The sequence below is a fragment of the Medicago truncatula genome, chromosome 3 (assembly GCF_003473485.1).
Source record: "Medicago truncatula cultivar Jemalong A17 chromosome 3, MtrunA17r5.0-ANR, whole genome shotgun sequence".
NCBI classification, from domain to species: Eukaryota; Viridiplantae; Streptophyta; class Magnoliopsida; order Fabales; family Fabaceae; genus Medicago; species Medicago truncatula.
The window spans coordinates 36,886,251-36,904,715 of record NC_053044.1 but is presented as its reverse complement, the minus strand read 5'-3'; the positions used below and the strand labels follow the sequence as shown (position 1 = coordinate 36,904,715).

At 34.0% G+C, this 18,465-nt stretch overlaps 4 protein-coding genes across 6 annotated transcripts; 2 read left to right on the top strand and 2 right to left on the bottom strand.

Annotated features, from left to right (window-relative positions):
* The first annotated feature begins 581 nt into the window (after positions 1–581).
* LOC25489423 (phosphatidylinositol transfer protein 3) lies at positions 582–2,691 on the top strand. Of its 3 annotated transcripts, none has more exons than XM_024779708.2 (6): positions 582–728; positions 867–996; positions 1,100–1,276; positions 1,499–1,597; positions 1,706–1,948; positions 2,109–2,691. In XM_024779708.2, the coding sequence occupies exons 2-6, from the start codon at positions 913–915 to the stop codon at positions 2,481–2,483; spliced, it is 978 nt and encodes a 325-aa protein (XP_024635476.1). In that variant the 5' UTR covers positions 582–728; positions 867–912; the 3' UTR covers positions 2,484–2,691. The 3 variants fall into 3 exon arrangements, with proteins under 3 accessions (XP_024635476.1, XP_013460856.1, XP_039687385.1); XM_013605402.3 differs by having other exon boundaries at positions 587–728; positions 887–996; XM_039831451.1 differs by having other exon boundaries at positions 611–728; positions 902–996.
* On the bottom strand, positions 2,676–6,823 carry LOC25489422 (2,3-bisphosphoglycerate-dependent phosphoglycerate mutase 1). The gene is made up of 9 exons (XM_013605401.3): positions 6,549–6,823; positions 5,803–6,079; positions 5,402–5,625; positions 4,950–5,068; positions 4,691–4,847; positions 4,285–4,386; positions 4,082–4,201; positions 3,129–3,186; positions 2,676–3,043 (listed from the first exon to the last, which is right to left on the bottom strand). Exons 2-8 carry the CDS (start codon positions 6,074–6,076, stop codon positions 3,145–3,147), a joined length of 1,038 nt encoding a protein of 345 aa, XP_013460855.1. The 5' UTR covers positions 6,077–6,079; positions 6,549–6,823; the 3' UTR covers positions 2,676–3,043; positions 3,129–3,144.
* A 6,328-nt stretch (positions 6,824–13,151) lies between these two features.
* LOC25489420 (F-box/LRR-repeat protein 4) lies at positions 13,152–15,493 on the top strand. The gene is made up of 3 exons (XM_013605399.3): positions 13,152–14,742; positions 14,997–15,057; positions 15,172–15,493. The coding sequence occupies exon 1, from the start codon at positions 13,395–13,397 to the stop codon at positions 14,718–14,720; it is 1,326 nt and encodes a 441-aa protein (XP_013460853.1). The 5' UTR covers positions 13,152–13,394; the 3' UTR covers positions 14,721–14,742; positions 14,997–15,057; positions 15,172–15,493.
* A 309-nt stretch (positions 15,494–15,802) lies between these two features.
* Positions 15,803–17,675, bottom strand: LOC25489419 (pollen-specific protein C13). The gene is made up of 2 exons (XM_013605398.3): positions 17,183–17,675; positions 15,803–16,429 (listed from the first exon to the last, which is right to left on the bottom strand). Exons 1-2 carry the CDS (start codon positions 17,337–17,339, stop codon positions 16,098–16,100), a joined length of 489 nt encoding a protein of 162 aa, XP_013460852.1. The 5' UTR covers positions 17,340–17,675; the 3' UTR covers positions 15,803–16,097.
* Positions 17,676–18,465: the final 790 nt, after the last annotated feature.

Genomic DNA, 18,465 nt, shown 5'->3' with positions numbered 1-18,465 from the left:
GGATTTCCCAATTAAAGAGTATAAGTTTGTATGGACTTAACCTATTGAAATTGACATCAGAAGTAACCTAAGATTTAGAGAAGATCACACTCCAAAATCACAAACCAACATCCCTAAACCAACCCGAATAGATTCTTTAATTCAAGACTCACTTCAAACTTTCGCACACATTAACGATTTCTTTATAAAAACATTTTTATTAAATTTATTGAGAAACACAAATGTGTTTTCTTTTTTCCATCAATAATTGTACGTGCAGTTATGTAAAAGTAACTTTTTTTTTATGAATTTATTATTACGATCACTTTTTTGAATTAATAAATAAATAAACATATAACCTTTTGGAAAACATTGTAGAGAAAAGATAAATTGGGAGAAAATGAAAGAAACTTGTATTATCTGAAAGCAGACAAAATAATGCACTGGATAAATTATTTGAGTAAGTTTTATTTTACTTACAGCATGACATAATGGAAGGCCTTAACCCTTAAGTTCGTGTGGCTACTAACAAATGGAAACATGGTGGTTATAAAATTGACCACAAAAAAAACAGATGAAAACAAAATTGACCTAACTAATTAAACTGTGTTAAGGCAACTATAGTAAAAACCAAAGTGGTTATAAAATGAATGGCCATGCTCAATGAAGAAACCAAACTAAACTATATCCTTTAAATTCACTTTGCTTCTCTCAAAAGTTTGGCTTGTGCTGCATCAGTGTTGTTAAAGGTAAACCTAGATATGACTATGGTTTGTATAATTATACTATACAATACTAGTTACTTTTTATGCTTTAATTATTTTGAATAAAAATGAGGAACTATAAACTAGTACTATATGATGATAAATTGTTACTGATCTTTGCAGTCATTATTGTTAATTTTTAGAGCTTCTCTATACACTCAAGAAGACTATGAGTGAGAATCTGAAGAAAACTGCCTCTGATGGCCATGAGAAAATGTTAGCAGTGTCACTATCACAAGAACAGCAGGCTAAGGTATGTCCAATAATTGAAATCTTGGAGCATATGAAAATTCAAACAACAATATTTTGAGTAAAGGATGTGGTAGCTGATAATAATTTAATTTGGTGCATTCTAGATCATTGAGGTGAGAAAGTTGATAGGAACATTATCAGATAAGGAATCTGTGTACTGTTCTGATGCATCCATTTCAAGGTATTTAAAATCACAAAATTGGAATGTTAAGAAAGCATCTCAAATGTTGAAACAAAGCCTGAAATGGAGACAGGAATATAAACCTGAAGAGATTACCTGGGTAAGTTACTACTTGCTTGTCTTCACTTTTCATTTTCATGTGTCTTAGTGAATTGAAAGATGAGGCTTTTTTTAAGTTAGTTAAAGTAAGATGAATGATATATTTTAAGGATTTAAAGGATATACACTAACATCTTTTTTTTTTTTTTGAAGGAATACACCAACATCTTATGAAAATTTATTAATTTTACACATCAATTTAACATGTTTTTTCTTGGTTAAGGATGATGTTGCTAAGGAAGCAGAGACAGGGAAAATGTATAGGCCAAATTATTGTGCAAAGGATGGAAGACCAGTACTTATAATGAGAACAAATCGCCAGGTTTCTTCTGAAAATCACTTTTAATACTATCATCTAGTTAAGCATGAGTCAAAAATGGAAGAGTGATATCATTTCTGATTTCATTTTTTGTCTTTATTTTTGCTACAGAAGTCAAAGACATTGGTAGAAGAGATTAAGCATTTTGTTTACTGCATGGAGAATGCAATTTTAAATCTTCCACCTAACCAGGAGCAGGTGATCTGGCTGGTTGATTTCCATGGTTTCAGTTTGTCAAGTGTATCATTCAAGATGACGCGCGAAGTTAGCCATATATTACAAAAATATTATCCGCAGCGCCTAGGATTGGCAATCATGTATGATGCACCTGGGATTTTCCAACCATTCTTCTCGGTAACGAAACAAAATTCTCTTTTAAATCTTTTAGTCTGTTTTTTTTACAGCAGATGTTGGAACCGTAAAATGTTGATATTTAAATTTTGATGTTTGCTGCCGATAAGTTTGATCAATATTCTTGAACTATTTTATAATGTAAAAGAATGAATTGCTGCAGATGGTGAAGGTTCTGCTTGAGACTGAGAGTTACAATAAGATAAAGTTTGTTTATTCTAACGACCAAAATACAAAGAAGACTATGGAGGGTTTGTTTGATATGGATCAACTAGAACCTGCATTTGGTGGGAATAATGCCACAGAATTTGATATGAATAAATATGCTAAGAGAATGAGAGAGGAAGATAACAAGATGCACTCCTTATGGACACAGGCAAACTCTCCATTGTCAGTCTCGCACAATGTTCCTCCTTCAGATTCGATCAGGTTAGAAGTAGATTCTGATGCTTCCAACGAGAAAATAATTGATTCCTCTGTTCCTAAACCTGATCAATATATCTCGGTTACTCGTGGGGACACAAATGTCATGGCATAGAATGAGAAATTACTATATAGATCTCTTTAAAAAGTGACAAGTCAACTGCATGAGCTATGATATTCTAGTTGGAAACCTAGACTTAAGAGATATGATATAAACCTTATGTTGGATTTATGTTGATATATGATTTTACCTTGTAGCAAGCTTGAAGGCTTTTGGCCTTTAAAATAAATAAAGACATATTACATATTTGCATTCAGCAGAACTTTATGCTAGTTTATTGTTGAAAATACTTCAATAAGTATGACAGTATTTCCAAATTGGCACTCGTTTTTTACAGTATTTCCTCAACTGAAAGTACTACAGTATATTTCCACATTTTGAAGTTCATGAACAACAGGATCATGTAAACAATCACTTAACATAAATGTCCTAAAAAGTTGGAAGCTGGTCTACCAATGCACATGTTCAAAACTATAGTATAACAACCAAAATAACCTAGCTTTAGGATATGTGCTAATTAATATTCAAGGCACCTAGCAGTAATACTGAGAACAACCTCCGACCAGGTGACTCATATGTGAAGCTTCTCATCAATGGTGAATGTATTGTATTTCCTGAAAGTGAAACAGCCCTAGAATCAAAATATAGCATATAAATAGAGAACGAAAAGGAAAAGGAAAAAAAGCAACCAGTGTTTACCTAAACCATATTATTTTTAGAACATCTCATCCAACTTCTGCCTGTAAAGAGCCAAACGCTGTAACCAAGTAAAGTCGTCAGTGGGCATTGTGAAATTAGTTCAAAATAAGATTTAAGAAATCAATAATGAACATAACTCCAGCATCATTTTATAGCAGTTTATAACAGATTACTAATGACTAATGTGATAAGTTAGTATTAGACCAGATAAAAGCTGACGTCGACTATATCTTATATAGTCATTTATTTTCTGTCACCCGCTATTGTAAGTGCAGTCAGAAGTTTAAGAAATGACTGACAATTATTTTGAGGTAACAAAGAACACTATAACTCAACAGTTAATTATCAGAATTTTTTCACAGCTCAACACGAATCACTCATGCCAACTAACATCTTAGAAAGCCAAAGGAAATATTTTGATCGAGAAAATCAACGGGTCAAGGTATTACAACTTTCTATTAAGACTAGATTTATCTACGGTAATCTGAAACTTGCAATTCTACCAGAAAGAAAAAGGGATAAGAATATATTACTATTGTATAAGCAAACATGTCAAACTAAGGAGCTAAGCAATCAAAAAATCAAACTACAGTCCTCAATCATGAATGATATTCAATTAATATAAATCTTAAAAGCCTTTCCAACATACGATCTAGACTCTCAGTCTTACACCTAGTACTTGATTACAAGAAGTGTAATATGAAATATATAGTTCAACAATAATAGCATATACGAATAACAAGAATAATACCATATCACATAGCGACATGAAGCACATAATTTCACAAGCCAAACACTTTTGATGCTCTATGTATTATATTGCTAGTGGACTGCAAGTGCCACTGCAACCTTCCGGACAAACAATATCCATTTTTAAATCAAAACTTTCTAATATTCCTACAAAAAATCATCTTAAATGGGACGGAATATAAAGGTCGGTATAAAATGCATACCTTGGTATAGGCGTAAACTCCAGCTTCAGTTGGTTTTATGGGACTCCCCCTCCTAATGAATCTTCCTTCTTTGAAAATGTAAAGCATTGGAATTCCAGTTGACAGTTCTAAACTAATAACCTGTCAAAAAGCGGGAAAAATTCATGTCTATATAGTTCATATGCGACTTAAGAGAAATTTATAATTCTGAATAGCCCAATCACCTCCTGGGAAGTTAATTTGTCGAGATACATGATAATGGATCTCAATGAATTCCCGTGTGCGGCAATCATAACATTCTTTCCAGATAAAAGTTGGGGTTCAATCTGCAACATTGGTATCAATGGATCAGTTCTTTATGAAAGCCGTATGAAGATCACTTCAACCATACCAAAAAATTAACCTTACAAGTTACAATATGTGTCGAATTTTAGAGTAACGTCTAGTTTAAAGATTCATTTACCACATTTGTCTGGATAACTTAAATATCAAGTTTTCAACCTCAAAAAACACTTAGCTATGAAGTTCAACCAGGAAAAATGGGGCGGAAGTGTGGAACAGAACTTCACCTATTATTGTAAGTTCACAATTCTTTTAAAAAATGATGCAAAAAACAAAATTTCCACCTACTTGGTCTCTGAAATAGGCAACTGCTCTTTCAGCACACATTTCCAGACTTTCACCATTGGGAGGAGGTATGTCATAGCTTCGGCGCCACTCATGGACTTGTTCTTTCCCATATCTGTCTGCTGTTTCTTGCTTATTGAGACCCTGTAGTTCTCCATACCTGAAAGGATAATAATTATGAAACACTGATAACATGTCCGTGCTATTCAGCACCTTGTAAAGGAGAAGTTTAAAAAATTAAGAACAGGAAAAAGATTATTACATTCTTTCATTTAGTTGCCAAGCTGCTATGACTGGAATGGACTGCTTTTTTGTATCTTCACTAAAAACTTGACTCCATGCCTTTGCTTGTTCACTCTCGTTGTGCATAACGATAGGCACCTGCAGGATGGTTGATGGTTAATTTTAGAAAATGACATTTCAATACATTGCAGTAGCTAATTTTCAAATGGTGTAGAAGGGAATTTATCATGCTACTATATACATAAACATAATCAGCAATGAAAATTATAACAAAACCTATCAATTTTTCTATTGCCTAATTTTCTAGATTGTTGAGCGGTTGTGCAATTATCACTAGATTTAAATTCCTGTCTTTTCAGTTTAATTAGTGATTTGGAAGTATGGCATGCTTACTAATACTCTCTAAGCTTTGGAGAAAAACATTTTAGTGACAGATTGTGTCACTCTTGGACACCTAACCGTTTGTGTTACCTTTCTACGGCGGTGCTGGGTCATGGCAAGCATGGCTGTCATTTGTGCACGAATCAAAGCAGATGTAAATATGAGATCAACTGGAATGCTACTAATTCTTTTTCCAGCTTCAATTGCCTCGTCTATACCCTTCTTGCTAAGTGGTACATCAACACAACCTGTGAACAAATTCTTCTCATTCCACAACGACTCACCGTGTCGAATAAGGATCAAAGCAGCTTCATCTGTGTTGGAACATAAAAGAGCAGTAGTTAGATAACATCCAATCATGACATCTTCAACTTTTTTTAATGTAACAAGTAACAACTTAAAACATGGCGATCCAACTTCAGGAAGAAATCAACAAAAACACATTCACTACAGAAGGATAGCGATAAATATAATTGATAGGAAAGTCATACTTGATTTCTTGGAAGTGTCACCGGTGTTGCTTTTTGAAGGGGACAACACTGGATCAACAACCGATGTCTGGGAATGGGAAGCCGAAGATCGAATAACAATACAATTTCTCTGGCCAAAGCAGCTACTTATTCCCTTTGACAAGCCATTACTGATAAAGTCCTTTGTCGCCAATCTTAATACACCGCTTCTGATATTTTGGTGATGATTCAAATTACCAAGATGAGAATGAGATTGCAAAGAGCCAATAGCATGGTGACATACTTCAGCTGCCATTATCTGAAAGATTCCAAACAGTTTATGAAAAACTATTTCTATAGCAAAAGGTAAAATAAAGTTAATTTGTTTTCATATAAGCTATAAGCTGTTTTCATAAGCTATCTTGAAGAACTTATGAAAGTTAAGCCGAAAACAGTTTATGAACATATCATAAGTTCTCCCAAAACTTATGTCAGTAGATAAACTCAAATAAGTCAATCCAACATAGCGTCGTGAATTCATGATAAAGTTTAAATGAGTTTCATGATGTGAACGCATACTAGTTTTACCAATAAGAATGTTCAATGCAAAACTCACCTAAACAAATAAAGTGATTGCAGATCTATGTATTAGTAATTTTCATCAATAAACATTAAGTCTAAAATAATGGATACAAATTAATCAAAATTACCTTGGATGCAAATAATGAAAGAAAATAGCGAGAGAATGAAAAAGAGAAAATATGAAGAAAAATTGATATTATATATACCTGATTTATAAAACGTGAGTGTGGCGAGAAAAACGAGGTAGAAGCAATGCAAAAATGAGAGAAGAGAAGACGGAGTAACAGAAGAAGAAAAAGGTATTGATTCTAAAAAGAGCGTCGAGGGAAACAAAGTCTCAACTCAAGTGGCGACACAAGCAAGGTCAATCAATGTTAATAGAACAAATCAGAAAAATTGGTTTTGTAATTTTGTTCTTGTGTTTAAAAACCCATGTATTTATGCACAGAACAGCCTCCGAGGAGTTTTGTTTTGGGGACAAAAAACCAAAACAGTTGTTACACTCACTCAGGTTGTTTTTTGTTTTTGGGGAATATGTTTTTTTTTTTTTTTTTAAAAAAAAAAATAAGGGAATATTATTTTTGAATATTCTATATAACATTTCTTTTTCTTTTTGGTTTAATTATGGTTTTAATTTCATATTTTCACCGAAACCTAAATTCGATTTCTAGGATCAAAAAATCTTTTGTGGGATCTTACATTTTCATGAGAATCAAAATGTTGATAAAAAAGAGTCATTGTTTTTTTTTTTTTGTGGTGATCGGAATTTGAACCTCAAACTTTACATATATTATGTATTGTCCATATCAACTGAGCTAAGCTCAAAAAGAAAAAAAAGAAAAAGAAAGAGTCATTGTTTAATTCTACTCACAGTTTTACAAATATAATATAAAGATAAATATTAATACTCACAGTTTTGCTAAAACAATATATAAATATATATTTAATCTAAGTTATATGTCAAGTCAATAATATAACTTCCTAATTTCTCATATTAATAAATTAGATAAAAAAAAAAATACAAATTGTTTGGTAGTTCCATGGATATTGATATACATGAGTTGGGATTTGAATCTCGCAATTTTTAGATGATAATTTATATCATATCTAATATGTGTGATGTTTGAGATTTAAAGTCCGACTAATACATATATTATGCAACGTCCAACCAACTGATGTAAGTCGAGTGGACTACATTACTTTTTTTTCTTGAAATTATAGTTTAAATGAATTCAAATTGCTGATAATTTAATGTAGCTATCTTGAAAAAGTGGTGTTGGCGTATGTTGGTTAATCATGATGGTTTATGGTACCGGGTTTTAAAGGCTAGATATGGGGAGGAAGGGGGCGGCTGAAGGAGGGTGGGAGAGATAGTTCTTCGTGGCGGCGGATGACTTCTAGCATTCGCCGCAGAGTGGGGTTGTTGGAGGGGGGATGGTTTGAAGATAATGTGCGTAGGGCGGTTGGTGGAGGTGGTATCACATTTTTTTTGGATAGATAATTGGATGGGGGTGTGCCACTTCAGGTGCAATTTCCTCGCCTTTTTGATCTAGTGGTTGACAAATGGGTGACGGTGCAGGAGATGGAGAGGAGAGGGTAGGTTGAGGGCGGTGGAGCTTGGGTGTGGAGGAGGCGTCTGTTGAATTGGGAGGAGGAGTTGGTATCCGAATGTGTGTCTCTATTACATAATGTTGTTTTGCAGGCTCATATTCTTGACAACGGTGGATTCTTGACCCTATTAATGGCTATTCCGTTAAAGGCATGTATATATATTTGACGACGGCGGAGGCTCCTTTTGAGTGCGGGTTGTTTGACGACGTGTGGTAGAAGCAAATCCCGCTGAAGGTTTCTGTATTTATCTGGAGACTTCTTCGCAATCGATTACCAAGTAAAGACAACCTTTTACGTAGGAGAATCATTCATCATGACAAGATGTCTTGTATATGTTGTTGCGGTTCTTCTGAGACCGCATACCACCTTCTCTTTTGATGTGATCATTTTGGTACGGTATGGCATCTTTTGTTTCAGTAGCTAGGCATTTCTTTCATAGCTCCAGATGTCGTTACAGCACATCTTCATCAGTTCGGCCACTTTGCGGGATTACTGCGGTATACAAATTTTTTCTCACAGTAATCTAGATGGCAGCTGTTTGAGTTATTTGGAAGGAAAGAAACAACAAGATTTTCAACCAGAAGAACGCTGACTTGCATCATTATGTGTCCACTTTCGCCTTCAGTTATAATGTCTAGTGGCGACATCTGTTACTTTGCATGGGTGTTTTTGTGTAGCCTTATTTTTATCATTCTTCTGTAACATTATTATTTGGTAACAGACACTTGTAACTGTTTTTTTTGTGGGTGGTTCTTTTTGGCACACCTTTTACGATTTGAGCCACCTTCGCTGATCTAATATATTCCATTTTGACTTGTTAAAAAAAATTGCTAATAATTTTAGCCCTATGAGTATCGGTACCCACATTTTCTCATGTAATTAATTAACATTATTTTAAGGAAAATGCTTTTTAGTGCAAACCATCGTTAAACGAAAATCCACGAAGAAATTAGAATTAGATGTTAGAATTAGATTTTATTTTATTTTTGACTCAGAAATTAGAATTCGAATGCAATATATTGTTCCAGTTAAGTAAATAGAGCTTTCATTTTCTAACTCAAAAACATAACTAAAGAATAAAAATGGAGAACGTCGTTTTAATGCACACCTATGCATGAATCCTATATCAAACTGGGACAGTAGGGATTATTTTAACATACGCCAACTTGATCAAGAACAACCCTTGCCCCTTGGTGAACTTTATGGGACACTAAAAAAAAACATAAACCAATTTACCAAAAAAGGAAAAAACAATTTTCAAACCAACCTCGCCCAAGGGGGTGCATTTAATTTAGCACCACCCAACAATCTCGTATTTTGACGCGGTTGGTGTATCTATGGTCGCTGAATCAAGATTAGAATGAGATTGTGTGATTATAAACTACAAACAATTCGAATTTAAAGAGTAAGTATTTATAAGTTACTCACTTCTTCCCATAGTTTAAAAAAATAAAGTTACAAAATATATTTTTTTAAATAAAAGTTCTAAAATAAATGTCATTTTTTAGTTTTCAATATAATATTAGTCATTTTCTCTCAAGTGTATCATTTTCTTTCAAGAGTAATATGTCACTTTAAATTTAAGATGATTTTTTTTTTTAAACCCAGTTTGATGTTGAATACATAAATGATTAACAATAATAATTTGATAGAATTACAATTCTCTTTCATTCATTTATAGTTATTCGTTGATTTGTTTGAAACAAACAAATGTGATAATTAGACTTTTTGTTGAACCTGAAAATAGTGGTATATTTTTTGTGTATAAAAATCTACTATATTTCAAAAAACAGTGATACATTTATTTTTTTTGTGTAATTTGACTTTTATATACTCAAAATATTAGTAAAAAAAACTAGTAACTATTGACTTCTATTTAAAGATCCCTACCCCCACCAACTAATCCCTTTGTTTGGTGTCACCAATTTAATTCAACAAAAATGGGGTCAAGGCTTAGACATTGGAATTTCCGAAGGCCATGTGTGAAACACAACCATGAGGAGGCCATTCACACACTCAACAACCATCACTATCTCTACCTACAATGCTCCTTCTTGTAGCAGCAAAAGAATATGCTCTCATTGTCAATGCCTTGAAAGAAAAGTGAACAACCATAAATATATCGTATAAAAAATTAGTTACGAATTTAAAGTCCATTTCGGTTCTCCACCAACCTTTTCCACTCTTCCTTTGTCAATTTTATCGCCTTCTTCAAGACCATCAAGTGTTAGATAGCTGTGAAATACAAGAAAATTTCTTCTCCCATTATATTCTCATATTGTTATAAGAAGTCCAATATCTTACGCAACATCGAGAAAATTTAGAATTATTTTACACCTCCATATTGGTGCCAATTCGTACGCAATTTTTCAAATTTTTACACCTTCGAATTTGCCAATTTTGGAGTTGTAACATAAAATTTACAGAGTTTTATTCGTAAGCATAAGATACAATTTTTCAGTTTAGACTTTATCAAGTTCTGTAAGCACAACTCAGTTGGTAGTTGCAAGGACAATGATATGTAGTCGTTGGAGTTCGAACCTGAATTCTCCATTTCTTTACGTTTAATATGTAGAGGTTGGGGGTCGAACCCTAGACCCCCTACTTTTTCATACAAACTTGCAAAAATATCCCCAGCATGACTTAAGTCACGTTGACGCGTAATAAACATGACTTAACTCAAGCAGGTTATAATCTAGCGTGAGTTAAGTCACGCTGGGTCTTTGCCCACTACCAGAACAACTGTTTTGACATTTTTAACTAAATTTCTTCATTCATTCATACTTCCATTCCATCATTTTCATCCATGTACTCATCCATTCATACATTCATTCAAAATTTAAATACTAAATAAACCATAAATTAACCAAAATGTCATAAAATAATGCAAACACACAAATGTAAATATATTACATCCATATCCGTCAAAGTGTCATAAAAACATCTAAATATATTCAAATGTGACGAAAACACTAAAAAAACCTACTCTTGTGGACTATGACTCCTAGTCCTCCTCCGCAGAACCGACACCTCCCGGTAAAATGAGTAATAACATCAAACATCGTATTACGACCCACCATTTGAAGACCATATTTGGCAAGACATCCCCGCTTGATTCGCTTCACAGAACACGAGTTTAGTTTAGGAATAATTGTTTCGACCAAAGCAAGATGTCAACAATCTGATTAACCAGCATTTGGTAATACTAATGATCTTATAAGACGCATGAAAAGATTATTTAAGAATTAAATAATAAAGTGATATTATATTTTAATGAAATCGTCGTAGTCATATAATCTAGTCTTCTCCATGCATTGAAGAAGCAATGAGTGGAACTCAATTAATGAAGTCGTGCAATACCCGCCACATCAAGCGAACATTACAAATAATGGTTTCGAGATTCAACAGTTTAGACCATACCTGCTTCTCATTTGCCATACTCTTGGTAAGACTGAAAAGATTCATTTCTATGATCTTCAAGAATTTATGTGAAGACTACAACGAAAAGAAGCCACATTTGTTAGCTCCCCGCATGAGAAATGTCATTCGGGTGACTAGAGGAAATAGGAATTTGGACAAGTTATAGCACCTCAAAAGGAAGGAATCAGCTGTCCTTGGGGGGGGGGGGGGGGGGGGGGGGTGTGGTATGGAAGATTTGCCCGAAAATTAGCTAGTGGAAACTAATCCCACTAAAGACACCAAATGCATCATCTCAATAATGGCGCTTTCGGCAACACCGTCTTTTGGTCTTCAAATTTAACAAAATATTTTTTGGAAGCACCAAACTCTTGGTCAAGTCACGTACAAGCTTCTTGCCATCCTCCTTTAATCTACCCGCAAGCATGTGTCTTTCTAAACTTCGTTACATCTCTTGGTTGTGAACTCCATTAAGAATATTTAATCTCGAATCATTTGCTTGCCTACTAAGATATCCACGAACCATGAACATACACCTACATTTTCTTGAGCTCGTTGCCTCATATTTCAATCTTTTTTTCGACACTTTGTGATCACCACTTCTTTCACACACAAATTTCAATATTGGATTGATCAAATTGGATCTTCGTATAACAATTGAAAATTCTTCCCTATTTGTTTGACGACGTATCCAATTAAGCAACTCATCCATATCTTTCCATTTAACTTCTTCGGGAAAAAATGAGCCGTGTCAACTTCGTTGGCATCAAGTGGAACGACACCGGAGTCAACATATAATGAAGCTTCAACATGGACGGAAGCTCCATCAATATTTGGTTTGGTTTCAACCCTTAGACGATTTGACATCTCCGAAATTTTTGACAAAAATTGGTTTTGTCTCACCCGGAACATAATCCGTGTTCTCAACTATAACTATAAATAAACAACACATAACTATGAATAACTAACTAATGCAAAAACATCAATTGCATGATGCATTAAAACAAAAAATATAGGCAGTAGCATGCAATTTATGAACCATCGCATCGGTAGTTAACTATCGAATTTCATTGGCAGTTAAATGCCGATGCCCCATACTTCGGCACTTAAGTGTCGATACGTGCATGGCAATCATTTTGCAAACACTGACAGAAAAATACACAAAAATAAACCGATTAAAATAACCAATACCTATTTTTTTTTTTATTTTACGTCAAAAGTGTGTTGAAACCTACTAGGATTGATGCTTCAATGATTTTGGACAAAGATTGTGGAAAAAATTATTTGATTTGGGGTAAAGATTGAAGAGGGAAAGAAAAGTTGATGAAATAGTGAGTAGTAGGAGCAGGTTGCTGTTATTAGCTATCTAAGAGCGTCTGGGTTTGGGATCTTGTAGTTTGCTCTTCTAAAGATCTCAAGTTCGATTCCCTCTAGTGCCAATTTTGGTGGGTTATGTCCATACAGAGCTTGCTCTAGCTTTAAACGGGGCCCCCGCAAGTGGGCGGTGGGATTGGTTCCCTCGAATTAGTCGATTCTTGGATCGGATACCGAATTTTAAAAAAAAAAAAAAAAACTGCCCAGGAAACCAAAAAAACCGTTGGCAACTAACTGCCGAGGATTCCTAACAGGCGGCAGTTAACTGCCAAGGTGTATTTTGGTCTTTTACCGATGTTTCTTTAGCCTTTATTAAGGTGCGAACAACAATTTTCAAAGATATGTTTTTGCATATATATTTTTGACAGGATTGAGATTGAGGTTGTTTTTGTTTTCCACGTTTTTTATGTTGCTAGTCGACTGTGCTTAGGTAGGTTAGGGTTTGTTCGAGAAGAGAAGAAAGAAGAAAGATAAGCGGACATAAATAAATTATTGACAGACAGGACTGAGGTGGTTTTGTTTTTCCACGATTTATGAACAGAACACGCTAAGTACTAGTATATAATATACTCCAATCCAATCAACTCTGGGCTAAAGAAACACAATCGACAGAATCGAATCGAAGAGTTAGGGTTAAGGAGAAGAAAGAAATGGGTTCCAGAAAAAGAATTGCAGGAGCAGGTTTACAGGATGATTGCTGGGAATATGTGTTATCCAAACTCCTTAACAACCTCAACGTTGAGAACCGTAATCATTACTTAGAGACTCTATCCCTTGTGTCCAAACAACTACTCGACGTAACAAACCGTTCTGTGCATTCCGTCACATTAATCTACAATCCATCATCCTTCTCTCGTCTCTTCCAAAGGTTCCCAAATCTTACTTCACTTGACCTCTCGTGCTTCCGCGGTGACACAAACATTCTTCTCTCTCGAATCCCCCGTTCTGTTTCCCTCTCCCGTCTCACATCTCTCAACCTCTCAAACCACCCCACTTTCCCCACGTTAGGATTGCAAACTATTCTCAAAAACACTAAATCAACCTTGACCTCTCTCACTTGTTCCAACATCGGCTCTCTATACCATACTGACATATCCTTCATTGCCGATTCCTTCCCTTTCCTCCAACAATTGGATATCAGTTACCCTAAAATAATCACCAATGACAGTGACAATTATAATAATGCTTTGAAGCTTCTCACTCAAAAGCTTTCAAAACTCCGCAAGGTTAATCTCTCTGGTCATTTCTACGTTAATGACTCCACCTTTTTTCTATTGTGTATGAACTGTGTGTTTCTACAAGAGTTGGTTATGTTCCAATGCCATTTGCTATCACATGATGGTCTTGCTTCTGCAATATGTCAGAGACCAACTTTGAATTCTTTCTCACTTACATGCCGTAAGGATATTTCTTCATACTCCATTGATTCATTGCTGAGTTTGAAGAGATTAACTTGTCTTGATTTGTCCTTTTCACTCATCACTGACGAGCTGCTTTGCTTACTAGCACTTGAAGCTCTTCCTTTGAGGAAACTTGTCCTCCGCAAATGCTTCGGACATACAAATGCTGGGATCTCTTACCTCTTGTCAAGGTGTCGATCTCTGCAGCATCTAGATCTTCAAAATTTTGAGTCAAAATATTTGAATGTTCAAAGTTTCATGGACTTGTGTGTATTTCTTGGTGATTTGGTGTCTATAAACCTCAATGGTTGTGACAAGCTCAACAATGCAGCCTTATTTGCACTCCTTAAGAATTGTCCTTTGCTGACTGAGATCCACATGGAGTCAACAAAAATTGGAATTGGTTCAAGACCATCTGCGGTGGATTTGGTTGTATACCATCAAGTGAAGTCTCTCCATTTGGCTTACAATTCACAATTGCAAGATGAAGACATCACCATGTTTTCTTTTATGTTTCCTAATATGCAGCTTCTTGATTTGAGCTCTTGTGACGACATATGTATTGAGCTCTTGTGAGCTCTTGTGCTCTGTTCGAGTTGTAAGCTTCTTTGTTTTCTTTTATGTTTCAGATGTTATTTCTCTTTGATTTTTTCTTTCTTTGTTGAAAATGAAAACTTTCATTTGTTATATTTTGTTACTGATGCATGATAACTGCACATTTATGCATTTTATTGCTATTATTTTAATTATAATAATAATAATAATAATACATTTCATAGTAAGTTCATAAAAATACCCTTATTTTGTTACATGTAATCTTAACATTTCTTTTGTCGTGCAAAAATGTTGTAGGATCCTCCTCATTCATATTTGGCAGGAAAACCTATTGTAATTAGAGGGGTTATTTATCAGTGTAAGTATACATACATATGTCACATGAAGTCATACTTTCCTTTGCCTTCAAGCTAGCTATACTCTATAATATGTTTTGCTGTAAATAATAACAATGGTGCTTGCTTGATTTCAGTGTCGTCATTTTCGACACGCTGTTTGGTCTCGGCACAAATCTATGGATGGTTCTGTTGGCATTCAATCTGGAGCCGGTTGCATTGTGAGTTTCCAGCTGACTTGTTTGTGAGCTATTGTTAAAATCAAAAAAATTGATTCTCTATAGGCCATCCATATTTTAAAGAAAGTACATTTGTACATGTTTTATACCGACTGGTCACATAGAGATAAATCATAATTCAATAGTGTTTGAAACTAAATTATTCATTGCTTGACGCAACCTCAATTTACAAACCTAAATTTTAGGTAAAAGTGAAGTTCAAAATGGAAGTTTAAAAGAAAGTTGCATACGTGATTTAAGTTTTAAGTATTTTTTTCCTCAGATTATGTTTTTTCACTGCAAAATTGATTGAATGATTCTCTTCAAAATTACTCTTGTACATATACTAATTGCTAAAAAGGAAGAGTAGATATCTTAATGACAATAGAAGAATATGATTAGTGAAACCAAGGAACTCAAATGAAAAACAAATCAAATGGCAAACCAAATATGACATAATTACACTAATATGTTAGGAAACAATTTTACTTTGACATGATTGTGTAAAATTTCAAAGAATCCAAAGCCAATTCAAGAATAGCCGGCTCTATGCAACAAATCATCATTCTTGAAAAATAAAAGCCATCCACAGAACGAAAACCATCATATGAAAGAATTCAATATATAATAAAAACATAGTACTTAATACCACAGCAACAGAACTGAGACTAATCTTCTACTCCAAGACACATGATCCTCAACAAATAATATAATTTAGCATGGTCCAATAACATATATATATAAACTGATAGTTGAGTTAACACTCCATCATCAAGATTGAATCAAATAGACAGACATTAGGAAACCCAAATCCAAGGTAAATAAACTAGGAATTAATTAATTAATTAATTCTCTTCATCCAATTCCTGCATTTGCTTGAGGACTTCAGCACAGCCAGAAGCAACCTCCTCTGCCATGTATAACATAGCATTGGCAAACCTGTCATTAGAGGAAATGCCGTTGTAACGGGTGAGAATAACGCGTGCTTGGTCACGTCCAGGTGCTTTTTCGCTGCAACTACGCTCAGGACTGTTTATTAGCTGCACATCACACACATCATCGGCGCGATCTTGATCCACATAGATTGTATATTCTCCAGTTGCATCAGTCTTCCCTGGCTTTGTGAACACAACTTCGTTGGTGATCCTTTGCTTGCATACCAGCATAACATCAGCACCTAAAAAGATTCATTAATCAAACATAATATTGTGTTAACAAACTACCATATGGAAAATGTTCTCCATGAGGATTATAAATTATAAGAATTCCCTTCTTTATACTTCTGATTAAACATTTTTATGTTGTTCTGATTTTATTTGTATATATAGAGAATAAACAGCAGCAGCAACAACCAATGGCTACATGAATCAAACGATCCCATAATGTTCTATCATATAATATATTTGTATTCAACTGATTAATCTCTAGATGCATTCGAAACAAAATATTCAAAATAATAATAATAATAAAAAATGATAAAAAACCTAAAAATGTGAAATTGAATATTCTTATATCTAACTAGTAAAAACAATCTATTGTTTCGAATAGTCTGGTTTGAAGATTTCACTCAGCAAGGTCAATCATTTAACATTATAATAATAGTAATAAACCATTAATTAAAAAAGTTATTTTTAAAAAATAAGATTATGGGACTAAATTACTAGATCCAACATACTACTACACAAAAAATAAATCAAAACAATAGCTTAAATTCTAAACAAATCTATTTCCCTATATTACACTTATTTGTGAAAGCAGATCAGATCTGATACTCCATTATCTGGAAAAGAAAACCATGTTCCTCTATTCCATTCAAAATCCTAAAATCTAAAGCAAAATTGAAAATGAACAAACACCATTTCCAAAAATTAAAGAAATTAAAGAAATTAAAGTACTTTAAGAAAGAGATCTGAGAGTAAAAAGGGGTTACCAGCAATGTGAGTGATAGCGGAAGTTTCATAACCAGCACGGCAAGGGTCACATACAACACGACCCTTCAAACAGAAAGGGTTCTTGGCTGGGCGAATGGCCATAACCATCGCTGGAAGAACACACAAAAACAACAAAAAAGCTCCTCTTGAAGCCATAGTGAAGGATGAAGATTGAAGATAGAGAATAGAAGAAGAAGAATGAGAAATGGTATACTTATGTAGTTGTGTGATTCAAGATTTTCAATTAAAAGGGTGTGTCAGTGGAGTAAAGTTGGAGGAATGGGAAAAAGATAAAACTAAAGCGCGTGGCGTATGTTCATATGTAGTGGAGTGCATTGTAAATTAACGTGGTCTTGCTACTATAATGTGCCACGTCATTATCACAAAATCTTAAGTGTTCTTTCTTTGGGGAGGTTTGATTTACTCTATACAACAACAAATGACAAAATCTTGAAATAAATTTTGTGACGAATAATTAAATAGACATAGAATAATTGAAGGTTATATTTAAGAGGGGATGTGGGGTGTAGAGAACGATGGGATAGTAGAGGATAAAAGATTGGCGGTGTTTTGGAAATAATTATAGTTTTTGTAGCTGGCGCTGTCGGTGCTGCTACATGTGACTCCAAGTGGAAACAAACTGTTCATTTGATAATGTAAAAGAAGAATGCATCTATGAATACCGCGTGACGCGCCGATAATTTTGGCTTCATCACTTTCTTACACTTTTCCCACATTTGAGTAGCCTTATAATCAAAGTCTCCTCCTATTATTAACATCCAATTCTAAACTTTTATGGATAAAAATAAAACAATTACAAATTGTAAACTTTTGACTTTTTTTATTTACACGTATATATTTCTGGTTACACTCAAATTTTCTTAAAATTTTTTAAAAATACTAAAATTGGCATTTATATAAATTATTTTAATATCTTGATTTCATTCATTGTCACTCTAAAATTTCACCATCTTTCATCTAGAAACGATAAAACAAACTTGATGTTCAATCAATCTCTGTTATAGAAGATTAAAGAGTGAATCAAAACATTTTTCATCCATACTCGATTGCGAATTTCTTCTTCTTTTTCAATAATGCTAGTTTCAATTTTCTTCTTATTCAACTGTACTGTACAACAGTAATGCTAGTTTCAATTTTCTTCTTGTTAACTTAAATTCAGTTTAAGTAGGTTCATGTAAACTTAGTTTACGTAACCTACTTAAACTTAGTTTACATGACTTACTTAAACTAAGTTTAAGTATGTACACTTAAACTCAGTTTA